Here is a 19,559-nt window from a genome sequence, read left to right as displayed (position 1 = left end):
GTTAATCTTTTAAAGAATAAACATATGATTGCTTATCAGGCTATGGATAAATAAGCATATGACTGCTGCAGTGATGGAAGAAACACTTTTATTAATTCCTGAAAGTAGATTCTCTTTTTAGATATCCGAGGCTTTAGAAACTAAGGTTTAATTGTGATTTTTTAATAAGGGAAGTTATCTCAATTAGGTCACTTCATGTTTGTCATATTTTTGTGGCTCTTAGAAGGGATGCAGAAATCTGTATTTTTAGGCAAACTTTCAAAACTCACTTATCATACTTTTAGCTTCTATAAGATAAGCTCAACAAAGTTAATGGTCTTACACTGCTCTAAAGTGTGTTCTTGGGAGAAATTAATTTGGCCCTATGTTGTTCACTGCAAATGTGAAAGTAGTAAATCAGTAATTATCAGCAATTTCTTAAAAATGGATCTTGACATTCAACAGACCAGACAGTTTCTCAAGTTTTACTGTGGGACCTTGCGGTGCTTCAAGGAATGTGAAGCACAAGCCTGAATCCTTTTGTCTGGCTTGTCTTTTCAAACTGAAGCACCGCCATTTTCTTTCTAGTTAAATTGTATGCCTGAGTCAGGCCATGTTTAAAAATCATGTGAAACTGAGACATTTTAAAAACTTGTTTCAACTGCAGGCACAGTGAACTGGAGAAAAAGTGTAAAAGTCTTTACAAATATTTTGGGTGTTGATCTTTTTATATATATTTTTTTTTTTTGGGGAGGTGGGGGGTGTTCTAACTGGTGGGAACAGAAAGCAAGTACCTCTTTAGAAAATGCCTGAGAAAAATGCTGTAGTCTTCTAATGGTCTGTAGGGCTGCTTTTTTTTGTGTTCTGTAGTTGTAAGGTTTGGGTTACTCAGACCATGTAGGTCCTAAGAGTCTTGTGTATGCAGTGTAATGGTGCTGCATAGTTCTTAATGGAATCCAGCCAAGGATGAGGTAACATTTGATGAAGATTTGCTTAAATTTCTTGAATGAGCAATGTTTAGATGTCACAGTAACAGTAGAAATCTGTCATCTCCCTTCACTTGCATGTCTGCACAGGTGTCGCTGCTGAAGTTGCTCCCATACTTGGTGAACATATTGTTCATCACACTCTAGTTATAGCCAGACCGTTCAAGTAGAGCTAAGTGATTCTGTACTTCCCATAATGGATACACTTGTCCCTCTACACAAATACATGCAAGTACATATGTTAGCAAAGTGCCACCAAAAATAACAGATTTTGTTAGTGTGCCAGACCTTTCTTGCTACTACAAACTATGGCTACAAAATACCTCTGGATAATATAATAGGGAACTAGTCAAAACCCACCATGCAAATGGATTAAAAAAAAAGAAAGGCCCATTTCTATGAGTTTGCTTCAGAATTTTCCCCTACAATTTAGAAGAAATTATTGATCTCTTTGTGGAAGAGATAACCTATGCACTGAAGGCATATTTGATCATAGAAATAGGCTAAGCCCTTCTGAAGAAGCTGTGGGAAATGCAACTTCTTTCAAGTCAATAACTGTGCTACTTATCTTCTGATGGAGCTTGGGTTTCCTGTTTTGGAGGAAAAGCAACAAACTCTTTCATTTCGGTATCTTGGTCAGCGGTAGCATGAGTACTAGTTTTATAAGGCTCACATGGGCAACAGCTGACTTCTCCTTTCCTGCTCTTCTGCAGAATGGTAGCACGGAAGTCTAATGTTATCACTGCCAAACGATACAACTGTAGAGTCACAACTAAGATATTCTTAGCTGTAAAAAACACCAGCATCTGATTGAATATTCTGAAGTAGCCCATCAGTATTGAACGTACAATGAAGAAGGGACCATCCTGTATGAAAAGGCTGACCCCAATGTTCCACAGTTCTGCACTATACCTGCACAGCAGCAGGCTGGGGATCCGCCTAGTTGATGCAGTTGGTTTGCAGCCAATATGCTGTACTGGAAATAAAACACAGTTATGTTAAAACAACTCTTTAAAATTGAGCCAGGGTTGGCCTAAAGGGAAGTAAATGCATCCAACTATGAACAATTCAACATAAAGCATATTCAATTTCTGGAATCTGTTTCAGCAAAACACACTAAGCTCATCTTAAGCAGATACTTACGTGGTCTGCCAAACAGGACCAAACCCGCTTCTCCTTTTCTATCCCACTAAGCTATCAGCATTTATACACTTTAAAACATTAAACAAAAGTAGATCACCTAATCATTCTGTAACAACTTTCCCAGGCATTTTTCTGTTAAATCAACATATTAGGCTAATATATATATCTTTAAGAAAAAAAACCCAACAAAGTACCATGCTGAATTGTAATAGCCTGAGCTACAGAACTTCAATTTGTTCCAGGCTGTTTAAGACCTTGGTTTTAAAAGTCACTAGATAGCCATTGCCTTTTTCATGTGTCATAGTAAGAATAAGTCATGTCAGTGCAGAGTAATATCAAGTATTATGGATATGAAGAAACTGTAGCCACTGCTTGCCATAGCAGAATTGAGCCACAGTTACTCATTCTTAGCCTTCTGGGTATGAAATTGCATGCAACATTTGGAACTTGCATGAATGTGTTCCCCTTGACTATGAAAGTGGTGGCGGGCTAGAATGCTCTTTGTGACATGGTGTCTAGAGAATGATCATCAGAAGTGTGTGTGTGTGTGGTGAGTATGGCTGCCTCTTATGAAAATGCATGTATCTTAACTAATGTGTCTCAGGCAGTGGGTTTTCATTTGTTTAAAAATCATAGCTCCTTGTGATGCAGTAACAACTGCCACACATTTCAGCTCAACAAAATAATTCTATTGTTTGAGTGAACACTGGGGGGAAGGGGGGGATAAGATGAGCCTTGAGTGGAAAATTAGCTGTAGAATGTAGAAATTTTCTGAATCCATTAGGCAAAGCTTCAGCAGCAGCTAATTTTTTAATATGTTTTTGCACCACTGCTGTTTAATAGTCCTAACTGCACTGCCTAATCAGTCAGTGCCTAAAAACGTTTATTTTACATCATGTTGTGAGTAAACATTCTGACACTGGAATAAAAAATACTATCTGTACAACTGTGTAAGCTACCCAAGATAAATTGAAACCATAGTAAATATCAGGGCAATATGTGTCCAATAATTTGATTTTTAACTGGTATATCAAGCACAAAAGCAATAGCCAGAGGAAAAAGGAATTGCACAGTACAAGAGGTTACTTCACTTAAATTAATGCTTAAACACTGTTTGAATTTATTTGTGTAGTGGTGGTATATATGAAGTTTTCTAAACCTAAGTATTACATGTCTTTAACAGAACATATTTTCTAGTAACAGGAATTTTAGCTGTGATATATCTGAAATGTGGTTGCATCATTATTTTTTTTCTGGGAGATGAGCAGCTGATCTGAAATGCTAAAAGATTTTTGTAACTCCAGTGTTGAAAACAAAGCCTAGTGCTGTCCATGAAGAAAAGGCAAATGAAAAATTCCCAGAATAATTATTTCATTATTATTTTATTCATTTATTATTTTAGTGTGTCAGCCTAGTGTGCAATTTTATATATGATACTAGTGAGGATAATGTATCTTTGAACTGGTATAGTTGAGTTGCAAACTTATAGTGATTGGAGGCTAAACTGGTTGGAAGAGATGATGATTGAGGCAACTTTCATGATTCTTCTTGGATATAGGGAAGCCTTTTCTGCCTAGGAACAAATACAAACTCACACTGGCTGAATGTTGGGCCTTTTAAGATAAGAGGGTACAGTTCTTTATGTTCCCTGTGAATAAGTAGTTTCTCCTGTGATAACATCTGTTTTCTTGGCTGTGCTGTTCCCTGTAGTTAACAGTTGCCTGTATCTCCATAGGGTCTAGTAACCTACCCAGATTTGAGCTATAATAGGCCAGATCTAACTCAAGAGCTTGCATGAAGAAATTTAAGGCAGTAACAGGCAACTGAAGCAGATGCTTAATAGAATATTGCAATCCATTCTTTTCTGGAAGTAGAGAGTTTTATCGGGGAGATCAGAGGTTAGCCAGAAACAAGTGTTTCCTGCAACGAAACCACAATGGACATACTTCAAAAGACATCATTGTCATAAAAATTGCTCTCCACCAGAAGTCCTTGGTATAGGCTGTAGCATGTGTACAGCCGCAAGACGTGCCAGCAAAAACCTAAAGCATTTGTTCTCTTTTCTTGTCTATGTGCAAGAACTAACCTGCAAGATCAAGTGGAAACTGTAACATACTCCACGTCCATACAGCAAGAATTGCATTTATGAGAGCATAATTCTTCCTATGGGAGAGGAAAGAAGTGATAACAGTGAAGATGAAGTTTCCTTATGCGATAACAAAAATGTTTCCTGTAGTATTTGGAATATCATTCAAAGGGTAGTTGAGCAAAACAGCAATTGATTACTGGTAAGACTAAGGAAAACAGAGGCACTTTTTGGCATGGAATTTTTGCTGTTCAGGCTACATGTTCCAGTTGTGTGATTACATTAAATAGCTGATGCTAAGATTATAATGATAAGCATATGGAAATAGACTCTGGCTCAAAGAGGTGGTATCTCTTCCCTTGTAGTGATTACACATTCCTTGCAAGGCTGAAGCTTCTCTGCCAAGTGGGAAGGACCTTTTTTCCTGCTTTAAAACCTTTTATTTGATTTTTAAAAAAATACATATAATAGTACATATGTAAGAGAGGATGAAATTCTTCTGTGATTCTTTTCTTTATGATAAATGTTCATAGCTCATTTCTCAGTGTTGCGAGAGAGAGATGAGCTTACTTCCTCTGGGGGAGATCACAGTGTTGAAAATTCACACCAGACTATGCCATTCCCTTTCTTCTTTATCTTTGAACACTTTGTCATTCTGTCATGAGGAAAGTACAAATGAGATAATCAAAGAAGCAACTTGGATAATGAATCACTAAAGCAAAGCCTAGTTGCTTCCTTGCTAGTCTAAAACAATTCATTAACCTGTAAGAGGCTTACTGTGTATCCAGTGTTTCAGCTCCTGTAGCTTTAAGAACTGACGCTGCATGGGAGTTATGCTAGTTGTTTGGCTCTTTGTACCCTTTTATTGTGATGGATAATATGCTTCTCTGCTGGCAACAGAAGAATAATCCCTAACAAAGCTCTTAGGACTGTTAAGTTCTTTACACAGAGAAAGGTGAGAGCAGGAAAACACAGCCTTGAATGTAGCCTTCTGTTATCCGTGGGAAATACAGCTCAACCCCAGTCTGAACACTGAAGAGTGCACAAACAGATGTTTATACAAAACAAATATCTTGCAATATACAAATTATTAATGTCAGCAAATAATTCTTACCGAACGTCTTCGATGTCCAAAGTTTCACTAGCAAATTCAAGTATATCTGCTGCTGTTCCCACAAACATGAGAAGTAGCTGAGACAATTGATCCCGAGTGATTTCAACTCCAATAGGGAGAAGCCATCTCCCAACTACTAGCAGCAGTAGAAAAGTCTGGTGTAGGGCCAGTGTCCATACAGTCTCACAGATTGTGGAGAGCTGATTCACAAAGACTTTAGCCTGTTTAAAAGACAATAAGAAGATGCTGTATCTTCAGGAGACTGACATTATAGATACGTTCAGAGACTGTATTCATCCTTAAGCCTGCTTTTGTTCTCCTTCACATTGTATTAGAGTAAATCATTTTTATATGGCAGGCATAATTTGAAAAAGACATATTAATACAAACTTTGGGTAATGAATAGCAAGTCTTTCTTTGAGTACTGCTCTTTCTGTTCTCATTTTTCAGCCAGCTGAGCATTATCGTTTGCAGAACCGTGATCCAGACACTTTCTAAATTTTAAAGTTACTGAGATTTGGAACATAATGATAGGAGAGTCGCCACTTCACACAGAGACTAGCTCTACAAACAGTAGTTAGCATGAAGCACACTGTACACCAATTTCACAATATGGTTTTCTGAAACTATTCTTTCTTTTTTTTGTTTTTTAGTGTTCTTCACTGCATGAGGAGACTGCTCAAATAAACACAAGTCGTCTCTAATTGCTCTAATTATCATAAGATCTTAACTAGGAATAGAAAAAGGTGTCCCACCGTTTGAATGATGTGGTGATCTGTTCCCTCACTTCCATGACTGCTGTCTCTGGATTGATTGAAGTCTTGGTTGCTGATATTCACCTGAACTGCTCCAGGCTCATTACCACAGTACTGTTGTGAATAAAAACATCACACATGCATAAACATCCCATACAGGGAGCCAATGCACTCTGTGGCTGAGAGAGTCCTGTTTTGCTGAACTGTAGAAGGTTCATTTGTGAAATACAGCCAGTGTTTGCAAAGGTAGATGCTCACCCTGAATATAATTCCCCTCTTGTTCAGAAGGGAGGGATTCTTCTCACGAGGACAGGAGAGATGTTTTGGTAGGTCCCTGAGAAAGTATAGGATTTTACTGTAGAAGAGGATGTAAATTCAAGGACTGATGGAGTGGGTGACATTTCTGTGCTGTTAAGATGGCATTCTTTGAATGTGATCTGCTTGCAGCTCTCCTGAGCAGGCTACTGAGTTTCTACATAGTCTCTGTCTAGATGAAAAACTGAAATAGCGTAAGAATTGGTCATGATCAGTCTGCTGGTTTATGGTCCCAGCCAGTCTCTATATTCAGGCTTGAATCTATCTAGTATATAACTAGTATACATCTTGAATATATCTAATATATATCTAGGCTGCAATGAATAGAGTAGGGGTGGGGTATTTGGGTTGTATTCTCTGCCCTCCTACACACACACCCACGCACCACCAATTCCCCCCCAAACCCACCTCCCCTCCTCCACACCCCTCTCCCCCCTCAGAATAAGCTGTGCCTTATTCTGCAAGGAGGTTCATGATGTGAGAGGTGAGATACAGGAATAATTAAGAAAAATGGACCTGTATTGCTGCCTACCCCTGTAAAGTAGAGAAAAAACAGGTATTTTTGCTTTCTCCAGGTGGCCAGTGCTCTGGGAAATAGAATGTTGGCTAAAACATACTGTTACATCAACTGCAGTAAACCAGTAGGTCTGTAGCACTGCGCTGCCCTTCTTAGTTCACACGCAAGGCTGGCCCTGGAGCAACTGGAGTATGGTTCTAAAATTCTATCTTCATAGCAATCCCTTAACATCTCTTTGCATTGTAATAAAAAGGGATAATTAGAAAATCAAACCATGCTGTTATTAAAGACTTTGATCCTGTCCTATTTGTGCCAGAGAACACATGATTTGCATTTCTCCACTGGGCCCCCCACCATTTTATTGCACGGAGAGTGATTTTATGCAACAATCGGAATGTGTTCTAGTGCATACTGAGTAGCTCTGTTCAGCATAATGCCTGCCAGTATAAAGGCAACATTTTCCAGCAAATGTCACATTCTAGCAAATTTCAGATTCTACTTTGGTCCTTTATTTGGTCCCTGATGATGTTGCTCAGTATCTGGGTAAATGCTGCCTCTTGTCATAAATAAACGGAGCAAATTCCCATGGTCTGAAAAATCTGGTGGAAAAAAAAAAAGTCAGACTGTTTTGCTTTTGTAGTTGGAGGTAAAGGCTCTTAAATGGAATGCTTGCCACCTTTGGATTGTGGGTGTGAAAGCTTTGAAAGATCCTCATAAGGATGTAAGGATGATGATATTTCCATGTGGAAGAGGAAAGTCGAAAGTTCTGGACATGGAAAGAGTGAGATGGAGGGGATGCTACTCTGCCTGGCTAGAGCCTTGTAGGGCTTATCTCACTTGGTTAGCCCCTTAACTAAAGGAGAGAGACAGAACAGCTTGTTCAGAGGATGTTCCAGAAACAAAATTTAGCTGGTGCTCTGGAGGAATATCTTTATCTCTTGCCTGTGGAAAATTCTAAAGCCTATGGAGGCCAGCTGCTGAGGTCAAAGTCAGCCTTTCTGAGTAACCCCCACAGGCACTGTCACACAGTTGGCTGAGAAAACCATAAACTGTGTAACTGGCATAACCACCCCAGAATTCTAAGAAGTTAATATCTACCTTGAAACAAATTGTCTGGGTAGAGCAAACGGGTTACTAACTTGTGCTGGAGGAGGAAGGCTAATTCACTTTGACAGCCTTTGGTCTGCATTTGAGCTCACTCCTCTGCTCACCTGCCTGGTCTGGTGGAAGAGGAAGTGAGCCATGAACTTGCATTAAACATCACATCAGAGTTTGGAGATTTCTTGTTCGTTTTTTAAAGCTCCATTTCTCAGGGATGAATCTGCCAAATTTGAGGCAGGACCCATATAGGGCAAGCTGTTTGCTGTATGTGTATGTGTATGATGGTGAACATCCCTTCTCAGACACTGTGAGAATTCCCAACGAGTAAATTGGGAGTCTGAAGGACAGGAGTGAAATAGGAGCCTGCAGCAGTTTTACTGTATGGGTTCCCAGGTGCATGTTTGCTGCTTAGCAGATGCCATGGCTCTCCTGTGACAACAACAGAGAGCAGACAGCTCTCACAGTTGGTCTGTATAACCTCTGCAAAGGGCAGAGGGCCTGCCGGAATCACCAACTCGCAGCACTGGACAGAGGTGGAGGAAAGCATGCCACAGTGTACATGAGGCTTCCAAGGGGGCAGGGGGCTCTTTCAGTTGTTTAGTTTTCCCTTTTTCTTCCCGCCCCCCCCCCCCCCTTCCATCCTAGTGGCACAAAGGTGCAGAGAATATTTCTTTAAGAAAATTAATTCACTTCATCAGTGTGTTTTGCAGGTTCCTTACATGTAACTTTTGCAACTACTCAAGCTGAGCAGGGAGGGGGGCAGGGTTACTATTTCAGTGAAAGGCTCCATGAACTCTGACTGAATAGCACTCCTCAGGGCCGGGTCCATATCTCTTCTCAACTGCACGTAGACAGGAAGTGGAAAACTGCATCTGCAAAGCCAGTCATTTAAGTAGGCTCCTGATTTTTAATTTAAGTATGTTCGTATCTTGTTTTGGTTTGTTTCTGTCTGAATATTTATTAAGTGGTGATCGTGGTGGTGATTCACTTGGAAGTTTGGAGAACAGCCTTTATTTTCATCGTGTATATGCATATAAATAGGACTGCTGGTGCCAGGCATATTTGCCTAGCCAATTATGTATGTGCAGTGACTTAATGGGAATGTGGCAAGGAAAAATACTAAATTTCACAGGCAGCTGATAAATGTGGTTTACCTAGGTTACTCCTGGATATCAAGACTGTGTGCATAGCTAAACAAAAATGCCTAAGTCTTTTAACCATGGAAAAATAAAACAGGAAGAAATTGTACACATTTTGCATAAACTCTAGCTTGGTTTACTTCATTTTTTCTTCTGACATGTAGCTTACATTTGTCTGATTTGTAAACTATCTAATCAAACCAGAAATTCTCTTGCGTGACATAGTGTCCTGATATATGGCCTGAAAAGAGCTTGCTGTCAGTGCATGGGGTTCACCTGAAACTGAGCTAATCCAGCAAATTTCTGTTTGCATGTTATTCACAATCCCTTATTCCCAAACATAACCATGGTTAGCTAAAACTTTTCACAATGGGTCCAGCATTGAAATAGTGAAACTGGTACTTGAATACAAAGGCAGAGTACACTCAATTGTGTTAATGTATGGCTGGCAGCCTGAGTATGGCATGGGAGAGGCTGGCCCTTCCCTGAAGCAGTCCTCCTGCCAAGCAACAGGTACCCCTCTTGTTCTCTGTGATTGGCTGGAAACAGAGTGGCCATCACTATGGCAACATGTGCGATGTCAGAAATTCAGAGCAACCGTGACTGCTTCATTTTGGTGGTATAGGACAGCTGAAAAGTAAAACAGGGAGAAAAGATTGCTTAAGCCGATTTCTAAATTGAGGAAGATAATGGGTATGGGAGGGAAGAGGAAAGGTGAAAGATGTAAGATCTCTCCTAGGAGAGTGATATACTAGAATTCTAGCTGATAAGAGAATCCCACCTCAGAATGAGGCTAAGGGAATGGGCACTGACATTTTAAGGAAGTAATGAATATTCAAGTTAAGGTACTTAAAAATATAATATCTGCCAAGTATCTATCTTCTTATTGACTGGGAAGCCTATGCTCACTACAGCATGGGTAGTCAGGTAAGCCCTGCAAAAGGTGGCCAGTTATAACTTTCTGTCACAGCGATGTGACAGAGTTGAAAAGGTAACAGGAATTTATCTGAGATCTCATACTTTCTTAATAAAGAATGTTTGGGGCTTTTTTAATGGATCAAATGGTTTTAATTTTCTTGCCACTGTTCTGCAGACAGCAACTGTTTCACTCAGCAGAGTTCAGTTTACTTTATGGTCTCTCCCAAACATGTATTTCATCCCCAAATACTTCACTGCAAACCAATAGTTCCTATGTAGACAGTATTTCACTGTTGATATATGAATGGTATTACTTATGTCCAGTTCTGCAGTACTCGGGCAGAATTGCCTCTGTCTTCAAGAAGAGAGGCTGCATATTAGCACACACCTCAAGTAACAGCACTAACCTAAGCAGCTGATCTTTTCTGTTAAAGATCCAACGTGAGATCAAAGTTCTACTGCCTTAAATACCACAAACTGGTTTTGTAGTACATATATTGATGTGTGAATTTAGCAACTGCATAATCACCGGTTCTGTTAGTATTTTAATAAGGAAATTCCCAGCAATACCTTAGTATCAGGAATAGTACTAGCCTGAGTGCTGTGTTTGAGATTATTAGGAAGGCTGCTGCCCTTCTGGAAGTACTGTTTTTGAATCTGTTATATTGTATATTTCCAGAACTCTCTATCCTGTCTCTCCAGGTGTAAACTAAGCTGTTAACTTGATATACTCCCTCTTTAATTCACAATAGCAGTATATCAATAAGAACAAAGTATGCCATGTTCTAACATCATTTTGGGAAATAAACTGCTGCCTTTGACTACAGAATTAGCCTGTTTCTTGGATGAGATTTAACTATGACAAATGTTCTCAATATCCACATTACCTGTCTGTGACTGTTTAAGGAGATCTGGCAAAACAAGAAGACAATAAATTCCTGCTGCTGTACTTAGAAAAAGCCTCAGGCATTTTCAGTGTAAACACAATTTTGAATATTTGATTATGCTTCTGTAGGTTGTAACAATGCTTCAAAGGAGAAAATGAGGCACTAGGTCTTCTTAGTCTAATTTATGTATTTTTTTCTGTTATTTTTGCTCTTGTTTCTATCAGGCCCTTTTCGTTATGGATGTAAGGTACTGCATATGTGCAAATTCTGGGAGAGACAGAATTCCCTTCTCACTACATGGAAGTGCTACAGGGGCTTGGAAGCAGCCTATGAGGAGGTGCTTCACACAACATGAGCTGCTGAGCTAAACTGGCTCTGTTCTGGCCCTAACTGGCTCCATCTGTCAAAAGAACAATTGCCTTAATAATTTTACCATGTGTTTTAGTCCTGAATTCGAACCCAGACACCCCATCCTAGATTACAGCACAAAGAAAGGATGTAAACACTGACAGACAAATTACCATGCCAGCTATCTGTGGTAGTAATCTGTGAGTATTCTCCTAGGTTCAAGGAAACATGAGGTAATTTGAGTTTAAGACCTCTTTCAGTGATACCTGTCTCAATTTTGGCTTGCTTGGAGTTGTAATATCTGCCTGTAAGGGCTGTGAAACTCATACTTTATTTTACAAAGGCCTCTAAAGCAATTAAATTCTTTCACCATCCTCATGAAGATTCAGCCTGGTAAATTGGGGGTGAAAGGCTGTTTTTCAAACTTCTAGTCCTCTGTTTCCCAGACAAATGCAAATAAATGTTCTCAATTTTAGCTAGGAATAAGGCTAATAATGACTTCATATTTAAGGAATGCACAATAGTCATAGTCTAGCTGTAGCTGGGTTGGGAGACCCACCAGTATAAAATAGAAGACCTGGCAGATTTCTGTCTGTATGCCCAAATCCAACCCATCAAATAATGCACCAATTTCAAATTAGTCCATCTTGTCTCATAACAAATACCTGAGTCCCATGATGAATTTCTAGTAGCCATAGTGATGGTACTGTGCAAATCAGATATAAAAATATTGCTGGTGAAAACCTGTGGAAGGAAAGAGAAGATAGCTTGGTATTATATCACATTGTAAATACCATATACCTATCATTATCTGTATTGAGAAGTATCTTGTGCCTCCAACCATATGGTTTATAAAGAAATAGGATAACTGCAAATAAGAGTTGATATTCTTCATATCTTCAAATTCTTCATGCTATCAGTATTATGAAACATAGGTTTATTATACATCCATCTAAGATCACATATGGAAGTTTAAGGTCTCTTGTTAAGAATAACCAAAGACACTTTGTTGCTTGTATTTCCATCACAGCATTCTCTGTACTTAAAATTAAAACTCCTTATCAGTATTATTCCCAGGCTGAAAGTCAAAACCACAGCACTGCACCAGCTACTAAGAAGGAGAAAAACTGACTGCTGCTGCTGAACCCAGGACAACTCTCTAGCTTTTTCTGACTTCATGAAAGGTGAATTAATACATTGAGTCCCTTCACTGAGTGATGTGGGGATAAAGGCTGTTGATCAGAACCCTGTGCATTAACACAGTAAAGGTAGAAATAGCATCAGTTTGCCTAAACCAATAATTTCTTTAGTAGGTTTTTCAGTGCAGGCTAAAATGGTTTATGAAAATGGGTCTTGCCCTTGTTTCCCCGTTTTTGCTGGCAATTGCATAATTTAGGATTTCTGTCTCTAGTTCTTTTCTCCTTGACAAGTCTTCTATACAACCTATAATGGTTGAAGCTTTATTCAGCTTCTTCAGGTGAGTTTACTTGGAAGTGGTAGAGAGGTTCCACTACTCCTTCTGCAAGCACTGACTTTTGTGAGGGTTACTGATGTTTTCTCACTAAACACAGAATAGGGTTTTTGCGGTTGTTGATTATTTATTATTATTATTATTATTATTCCCATCCTTTCAGAGTGGGAATAAGGTCTAATGCCACTCATGTTCCATCTACTTCTGCTATAGTGTGAACATAGCTGCAAGGCTGTTGAGGTGCACAGCAGCCTTTGCATCACATATATGTAATGGCCCAGGACAGAGCAGTGGAGTCAAAACTCGGGATATTTGCTTGCTTGCTTCTATCCTGTCATTGGCACACCCTGCAGTGAATGGTTTGGTCAAATGTTGTTGCATTTATTGTTTGTTCCTACCCTGAATGTACCTTTATTCTTGTAACCCTGACTTTTCCAGTGGAGATTAAGTATCAAGGAAAAGAAAAAGAAACAAAACAAAACTGCTGCTTGGGAAAATTACTGGGTTGTTGAGTGGCTCTGAAATATTTCAAACAATTCCCTCTAAAATAGTTGTGGATTGGATTTTTGGGGTTTTGGGGGATTGGGTTTGTGTGTGTGTGTGTGTTTGGGGCTTTTTTGGTGGGGGATTCTGATTCTTTTTGAGGGTGAGGGTGTGCTGTTTTGGCAGTGGGGTTTTTTGCTTTCTGTTTTAAAAAAGTGATTTTGTGGGGTTTTGGTCTAGGATGGGGTTGGGTTTCTTGGGGTTTTTTTTGGGGGGGGTTGTTGCATTTTTTGGTGGGTTTGTTTTTGTTGGGCTTTTGGTTTTTTTGGGGGGGTTGTTTGTTTGTTTGTTTTTGAGAGAACACACTTCATTCAAATGGGAGAAATAACATACCTTATAGTATTTCCTGTAGAATTTTTTTTTATATTTTTAATATTTTCATATAACACATGAAAAATCTATCCAGCCGGCAGGATAGCAATGCTGAGCTAATGATAACACATCAGGCCAAAAGACTACAGGGGCTTTAACCCTGCCTTTATTTCAGAAGGAGCAATCTAGAGGAAATATTAAGTGGCCAGGCCCACGGTAATACTGTTTTCTCCACATGTACCATTTAAATTCTTGTGCTGGTGTAGTGTTTTGTCAATAATGAATGGAGAGAATATGAGGCTCCTGGAAACAGGAGAGTCCTGTGGCACAGTCTGCCCATTGCTTGGATCAGTGACTGTCTACGGAGGTGTTTTCTAAAAATGCAGGTGTTACTGCCTGTTCTGAATGTGTTTTCCACTGGAGCAGAGTTACCCTAATGCAAATAGATGCTGGCCGTTTGTCTATAGTTCTTACCTATAAACATATTTTACCATGCGGCTTAAAGTGTTGGAACACATCTACTTTCAAAATTTCCTTCTAGCTAAATTTAGCCTTTACAGCACACCTATTCATCATCTAAAATGGATCTTGCTTTCCATAGCTATTTTGCTTTGGAATTTCCAGAAGCTGCCATAGCAAGAGTTCCTTCATGAAAACTCTACTGCTGTCTCCTCTCTAGTGAATCGGATTTGCTCAATCTGCCTCTGTCTCGTAACTGTGCATTTGGAGCTCTGCCATTGTTAAATTTTCCTGTGTCCCAGACTTTATCACAGATTTTATTACATTCAGATTTAGAGCATGGAACACTTGTGTAAAGTGTCACACAACACTGCTTGTTAAAATGAGTTTGACAGGTTGCAATAGGCAGAAATTTAAGATCATTGGAATACTCTGGGGCTTTATTAATAATTCTTTTTTTTTTTTGGGGGGGGGGGGGGGTCCTGGATTTGTCTCAGGGCCTGTCTGCAGTTTCAGTTTTTAAATATAGGTCCTAGTGAAATCTTGACAATTAGTTACATGACCACTTCCTTTCTACAGTGTTTGTTTTGGCTGAGTGCTTATGAGCTGTAGATGACTGCAGCAGTTATTTAAATGCATGTAAAAGCCCATGTGCTTAGGCAAACTCTGCTATGACTAACTTTTTTTGTTCATTTCTCAGGCAGCCTTTCATGCGTGAAACTTCCCCTCTGGAATAGCCTCTCAAATCCAAATAATCAGGCCACTTTTGCTGTATTGCAAGAGTGGTTGCTGCTCATCTTTTATTTGTCTCTGAGTTTTAATTCATGCATTTGTGTGGTGTTAGCACTGTCAGAAGTAGCAGGTATAGGGAATGCAGCCCCAGCGAAGGAGATGTACCTCTCCTGTAGCTACGTTTCCCGCATTTTTCAGCTGTTAGTATGGATACACGCACAGAACTGTACAGAGAGTGGCTCCCAAGTAGTTTGCTGCAAAACTTCCCCACCTGAAAGCCCTTTGGCTTTGGCAATGGACTAGCCGGGACTTAACCAGCTTCCTCCCCGCCGCAACACACATGCCAGGTGCAGCAGGGGAGAAAAGGCAACCCCCTGAAAGCCTGGCAGAAACAAAGCAAAGCTCAAAGTCAGCCTCGCGTCTGCAGCATAGTACATGCAAAGAAGCAAGAGGGGCTCGTCGGAGCCGGCGGGATATGCTCACCATTTGTAGCCTCTGCCTTGCTTAAACTTGAGGGTAAGCCCTGTCTCCAGACACAGAAGAAGATTGAGCAGTGCCAGCAGCCAGTACTTGGGTTCTTTCTTCACTGCAGTCACTCTCCAGACCCCGATGACGGAGTGTAACATAAAGAGCAAGCGAGTAGCCAGAGCATTGAGCAGTACCATCAGCTCCATCCTGGAGCAGCCCCCTCCCCTTCTCCCCGCACCGCAGAGGCCCTGCGCTTTTTAGGAGCCCTGGGAAGTTACTCTGGGAATCACTGGGAAGCGTGCGCACCACAGGCACACGGATCTCTTCCATCTCCACAAAGGGGCCCATTATAACAAAAAAGAAACGGCATTGCCCCTCCCCCAGACTTCCTGAAAACTTTTTAGAGGGAATAAAAAAAAAAAAAAAAAAAAAAAAAAAAAAAAAAAAAAAAAGCAGCTGAGGCTTCCAGGCTGCAGTGCCGTGCAGCGCTCAGCACAGCTCCGAGCACGCTGAGCCAGGGGCGTGAGGGGCTCCTTTCTGCCCCTCTCTGTCATCTGCTCAAGGACTAAACGGCAGGGGGGTTTGTTTCACACAGCACCATTTCTCTGCTAACCCTGCTTGCTGCTTTCATGTCATAGATTTTTAGATAAGAGACAAAAATGGAATTTGCATCTTCCTTGCTTTTTAGCATTTTTAGCATCTTGCAGATGCTGCACTGCACTGCTGAGACTACAAAACCCTCTTACCTCTCCCTTCACCCTAAAAGATGTAATTCTCATCCAGGAGCTTTGAAAATTATCCGTTTAAAATGGCATTAGAGAAAGCAGAAACTGTGTACTTAGTTCAATACTGGAATCTCTGTGTGCAGCAGAAGATACAAAAGCTAACTAGAACTGAAACCTAGACAAACTACTATATTGTATAGTCTACACTTTGCTTCAGGACTGAGAAGCAGCCGCAATAAGGAACTCCAGAAATCAGTTTGAGATCTAATGCTAATGTTACCGAATAGGCCAGTTGGAATTTATCTAAAAAATGCAGAGAACTTTGACTGTTAGGTCACCTACATCTAGACTGACCTTTATTTTCTGTAGAAACAGTTTATAAACTACAGAATAGCTTTAAAAATTATGTTGTTTCTTATAACACTTATACTTTTTTATTTGAATTACACTTGGGTAACCAAGTAGAAAATTCTTCTTGATCAGAATTGTCACTGTTGCTCCAGTTTTGTGTTAATTTACTGCCAAAGCACTTAAATTGAGATATACCATTCTAAAATACAGATGGAATATCAAGTCTGTGTAACGTACTATGGCACTCCAAAGATCCTGATTTCCTAGCTGTTTTGGTTTTAAATATCCCGTTCTACTTTAAACACAAGGAGATATTCTTCTAAGAGTTGTGACCTTTCTAAGAAGATATTTTTCCTCGATTGCTAAGATCCAAGTTTTTCTCACTGCAAAACCAAGGCTCCTTTTCTATGAAGTGCTGAAGCTGGTGCTGGCCAGCTGATGTCCTTAGGGGTTGGGAGCATGGAGGTGGTGACTACTTAAAAAGAGCCCTGTCCAGAAAAAAAAAAATAAACAAAAGGCTGTTCTGCAGTATAGATCACTCAGGAAATGCCTGAGTAAATAAATGGACTGTGCAGCATGCCTTTCGGAAGCAACAAAATCAAGCTCCTCACACTCAAAGGAAAATTAATTCAAGTCAAGGGCCTACTACTGATAATCCTCTGCCAACAGCCACCCTGCCGTATCGTGCCTTGAGTGCTGTTGGTTCACAGTCCTTATGCTGGTGTTAAGGTCAAACCCAGTTGAAGGGGAAACAGGGAACAGACAGAACTGATAGACTGTTTAAACAAGATACTCTTCTGTGGGAATGCTTGATGTCTAAGAAATGACATGGGGGAACTGGTATGTCTAATTGTTTATGGAGATCCTAACAGCGCAGATGTCATAAACTTGGAAAGGTGATGATTAGTGAGACATTCCCATGATATTGTATATTCAAGAAGGATGTGGTGAGCTTTGCAGATAGATAGTAGTTCTGTATATTAAAGACAATTTGGAGCTGAATGGCTTAGCAAGGTAATTTCTCCAAGGAACAATCCAGACTTCACATCAGTGGAAGTCCCAAACTTAAGTAGGAAGAATATAGAATATTGCTTCTGCTTAGCTGACCAGTGGACCATTACGGTGACACAACAGGCTGAGTAGAGGAAAGAAGTAGGTAGGTATGGATCACTTCAGTGATGCAGTCTAGAAGAGGCAGAAATGGCATCCAGACTTGATGAGTACATTTTTAGATGTGTTGGTGGCTGGTTTGTGGAGCAGCAGGTCCGGAAGCCTATGAGAGCAATGCTTGACTTTAATTCTGAGTGGTTTACAGGATCTGATATAGAGAGTAATAGCTGAAAAGCTCAGCTGAAATAAGGATCTTAATGTGCTTAGACTCAATATTCTTTCAGGAGTAAGACAAGCCAGAGTTCTCCAGCTTTGCTGTGCTTAGCTTCAAAATGGAAAACTAGATGCAGATCAGGAAGGTTTTTTGAAACTGAAACAGATGGAAGACCTAACCTTTGCAGGGCGTATGGCTATTGCTTCTGCAAATCACATGGGAAGTGGAGACAAAATAACTGTACCAAGAAAAACTTGAGAGAGAGTGAAAATAAGCCAGCATTGGCAGAGTGAGATTGCAGGAGCAAGAAGGCATCCTTCAAAAAGCAGAAGTGGTGTCCAGATGAAGAAAACCAAAAGGATTATAAACTCTGGAAAGTTAAATATACAAACACTATAAGGCTGGCTGAAGGAGTGTGGAGGGAAATTGACTAACACCATAGTAACTAGAATGTCTGAAATCTGTTCAAATACGTAGTGAAAAGGAAGTCTGCCAGGGAATTGTTGGGTCAGTGGATGGTCAAGTGGGTTTTTTTTCCCCCTATGACATTACATGTACTTGTGTTCCAGTAATTCTGTTCTTTTCATAGTTTCACTAATTTGCAATTTACAATTTTCAGGCTAATTGATCATGGGCTAGGGAGTACTTGGTGGAAAAACTTTGTGTTTACCTTATTCTTTTACTCTTTTGCTGAGCGTGGAGTTAGGTCTGCTGTTGAAGGCGGACAGTGAAATAAATGGACCTTTGCTTGACCCAAAATGGCTACAGTAATAGAGACTTTTTAGTCTCTAAAGAAATTGACTTGGAGTGAGAGCAGTAGTTTATGAATTGGTAGGTTGGTAGTGTAGCTTTGATGCAAGCTCAAAGCAAGACTCATGTCTCTATGGAGTGTTCTGCTAATGATATACCCACTCCTCCTTTTTTCTGTCTGGAAACTTTGTCGAGTGTGTTCTGAGAATTGCCTGCATCTGGAAACATTTGAGAGATGCTTCCAGATGAGCTGCCATATTCTGGCAAATCCTGGACATGATGGTGTGGAATTTTCATCCAAGATAACTTGTCAGGATCTAGCACGTCTCTTCCATGTAATAGTTAATTGCAGCATGTCTTATGCATTTGGAAAATGTTAAACCTTACTGTGCCCTCACTACCAGTGACCTGTTATGGGAATGTAAAATCTGGCACTCCAAAAAGCTGTGCCACAGAGTGTCTGCACATGTATTTGTCTAATTTCTGCTTCTGAGCTGAGTCACTATGCTGATTTTGCTAAACAGACCCCAAAATGTTAAAAATTACACCAGTTCCCAAGAAGAAACTAGGGCTGGAGATGGATCACAATTTGAATGCAAGTTAATGGTACCATGCTGTTGCTAAATGTGTGGTCATACTAGCACATAAATACAGAACTGAAACCTGCAAGGTGTCAGCTGTCTTCCACTTGGGAAGGCCTTACCTGAAGTGTAAGTGACTTTTGGTCAATGAGGGAGAATCCAGTGGAGAAGTGCAAGAGTGCTTCTATAGTAGGAAATGAATAAATTGCATAAACAAATGGTTCATTTTTAAATAGTGAAAGTGACATCCTTATTACGTTGCAGTGCTTACAGAATCAAGAGCCTTGCTCAAACACCTAGAAGACTTCAGTTTCGACAGGAGCACAAGGGTTGGAAATCCTGTGAGGAGGAATTCCAGTACAGAAGTTCTGGGAGTTTTGCTGGTTATGTGCACTGGTGGGGGTGGTTTGGTTGGTTTTTTTGTTTATAGGTTTTTCACTTTGTTTTGCGTGGTGGTGGTAGGAGCTATGAACAAAGGAGGCTGTCTCAGAATTTATTTTTATTGCTTACTTGCGAACTGGAATGTTTTGGTAGTGAAATTTGGGGTAGTGGCTA

At 40.1% G+C, this 19,559-nt stretch overlaps 1 protein-coding gene across 1 annotated transcript; it reads right to left on the bottom strand.

The window, feature by feature from the left end:
- Nucleotides 1-1,525: 1,525 nt before the first annotated feature.
- Nucleotides 1,526-15,866, bottom strand: TMEM26 (transmembrane protein 26; the record flags this gene model as incomplete). Its single annotated transcript, XM_080622012.1, has 6 exons — nt 15,289-15,866; nt 11,954-12,032; nt 6,064-6,177; nt 5,309-5,529; nt 4,195-4,271; nt 1,526-1,941 (listed from the first exon to the last, which is right to left on the bottom strand). The coding sequence occupies exons 1-6, from the start codon at nt 15,477-15,479 to the stop codon at nt 1,526-1,528; spliced, it is 1,098 nt and encodes a 365-aa protein (XP_080478138.1). The 5' UTR covers nt 15,480-15,866.
- Nucleotides 15,867-19,559: the final 3,693 nt, after the last annotated feature.

The sequence above is a fragment of the Psittacula echo genome (genome assembly GCF_963264785.1).
Source record: "Psittacula echo genome assembly, chromosome: 6".
In the NCBI taxonomy this organism is placed as follows: Eukaryota; Metazoa; Chordata; class Aves; order Psittaciformes; family Psittacidae; genus Psittacula; species Psittacula echo.
This window is presented reverse-complemented; position numbering and strand designations above follow the sequence as displayed.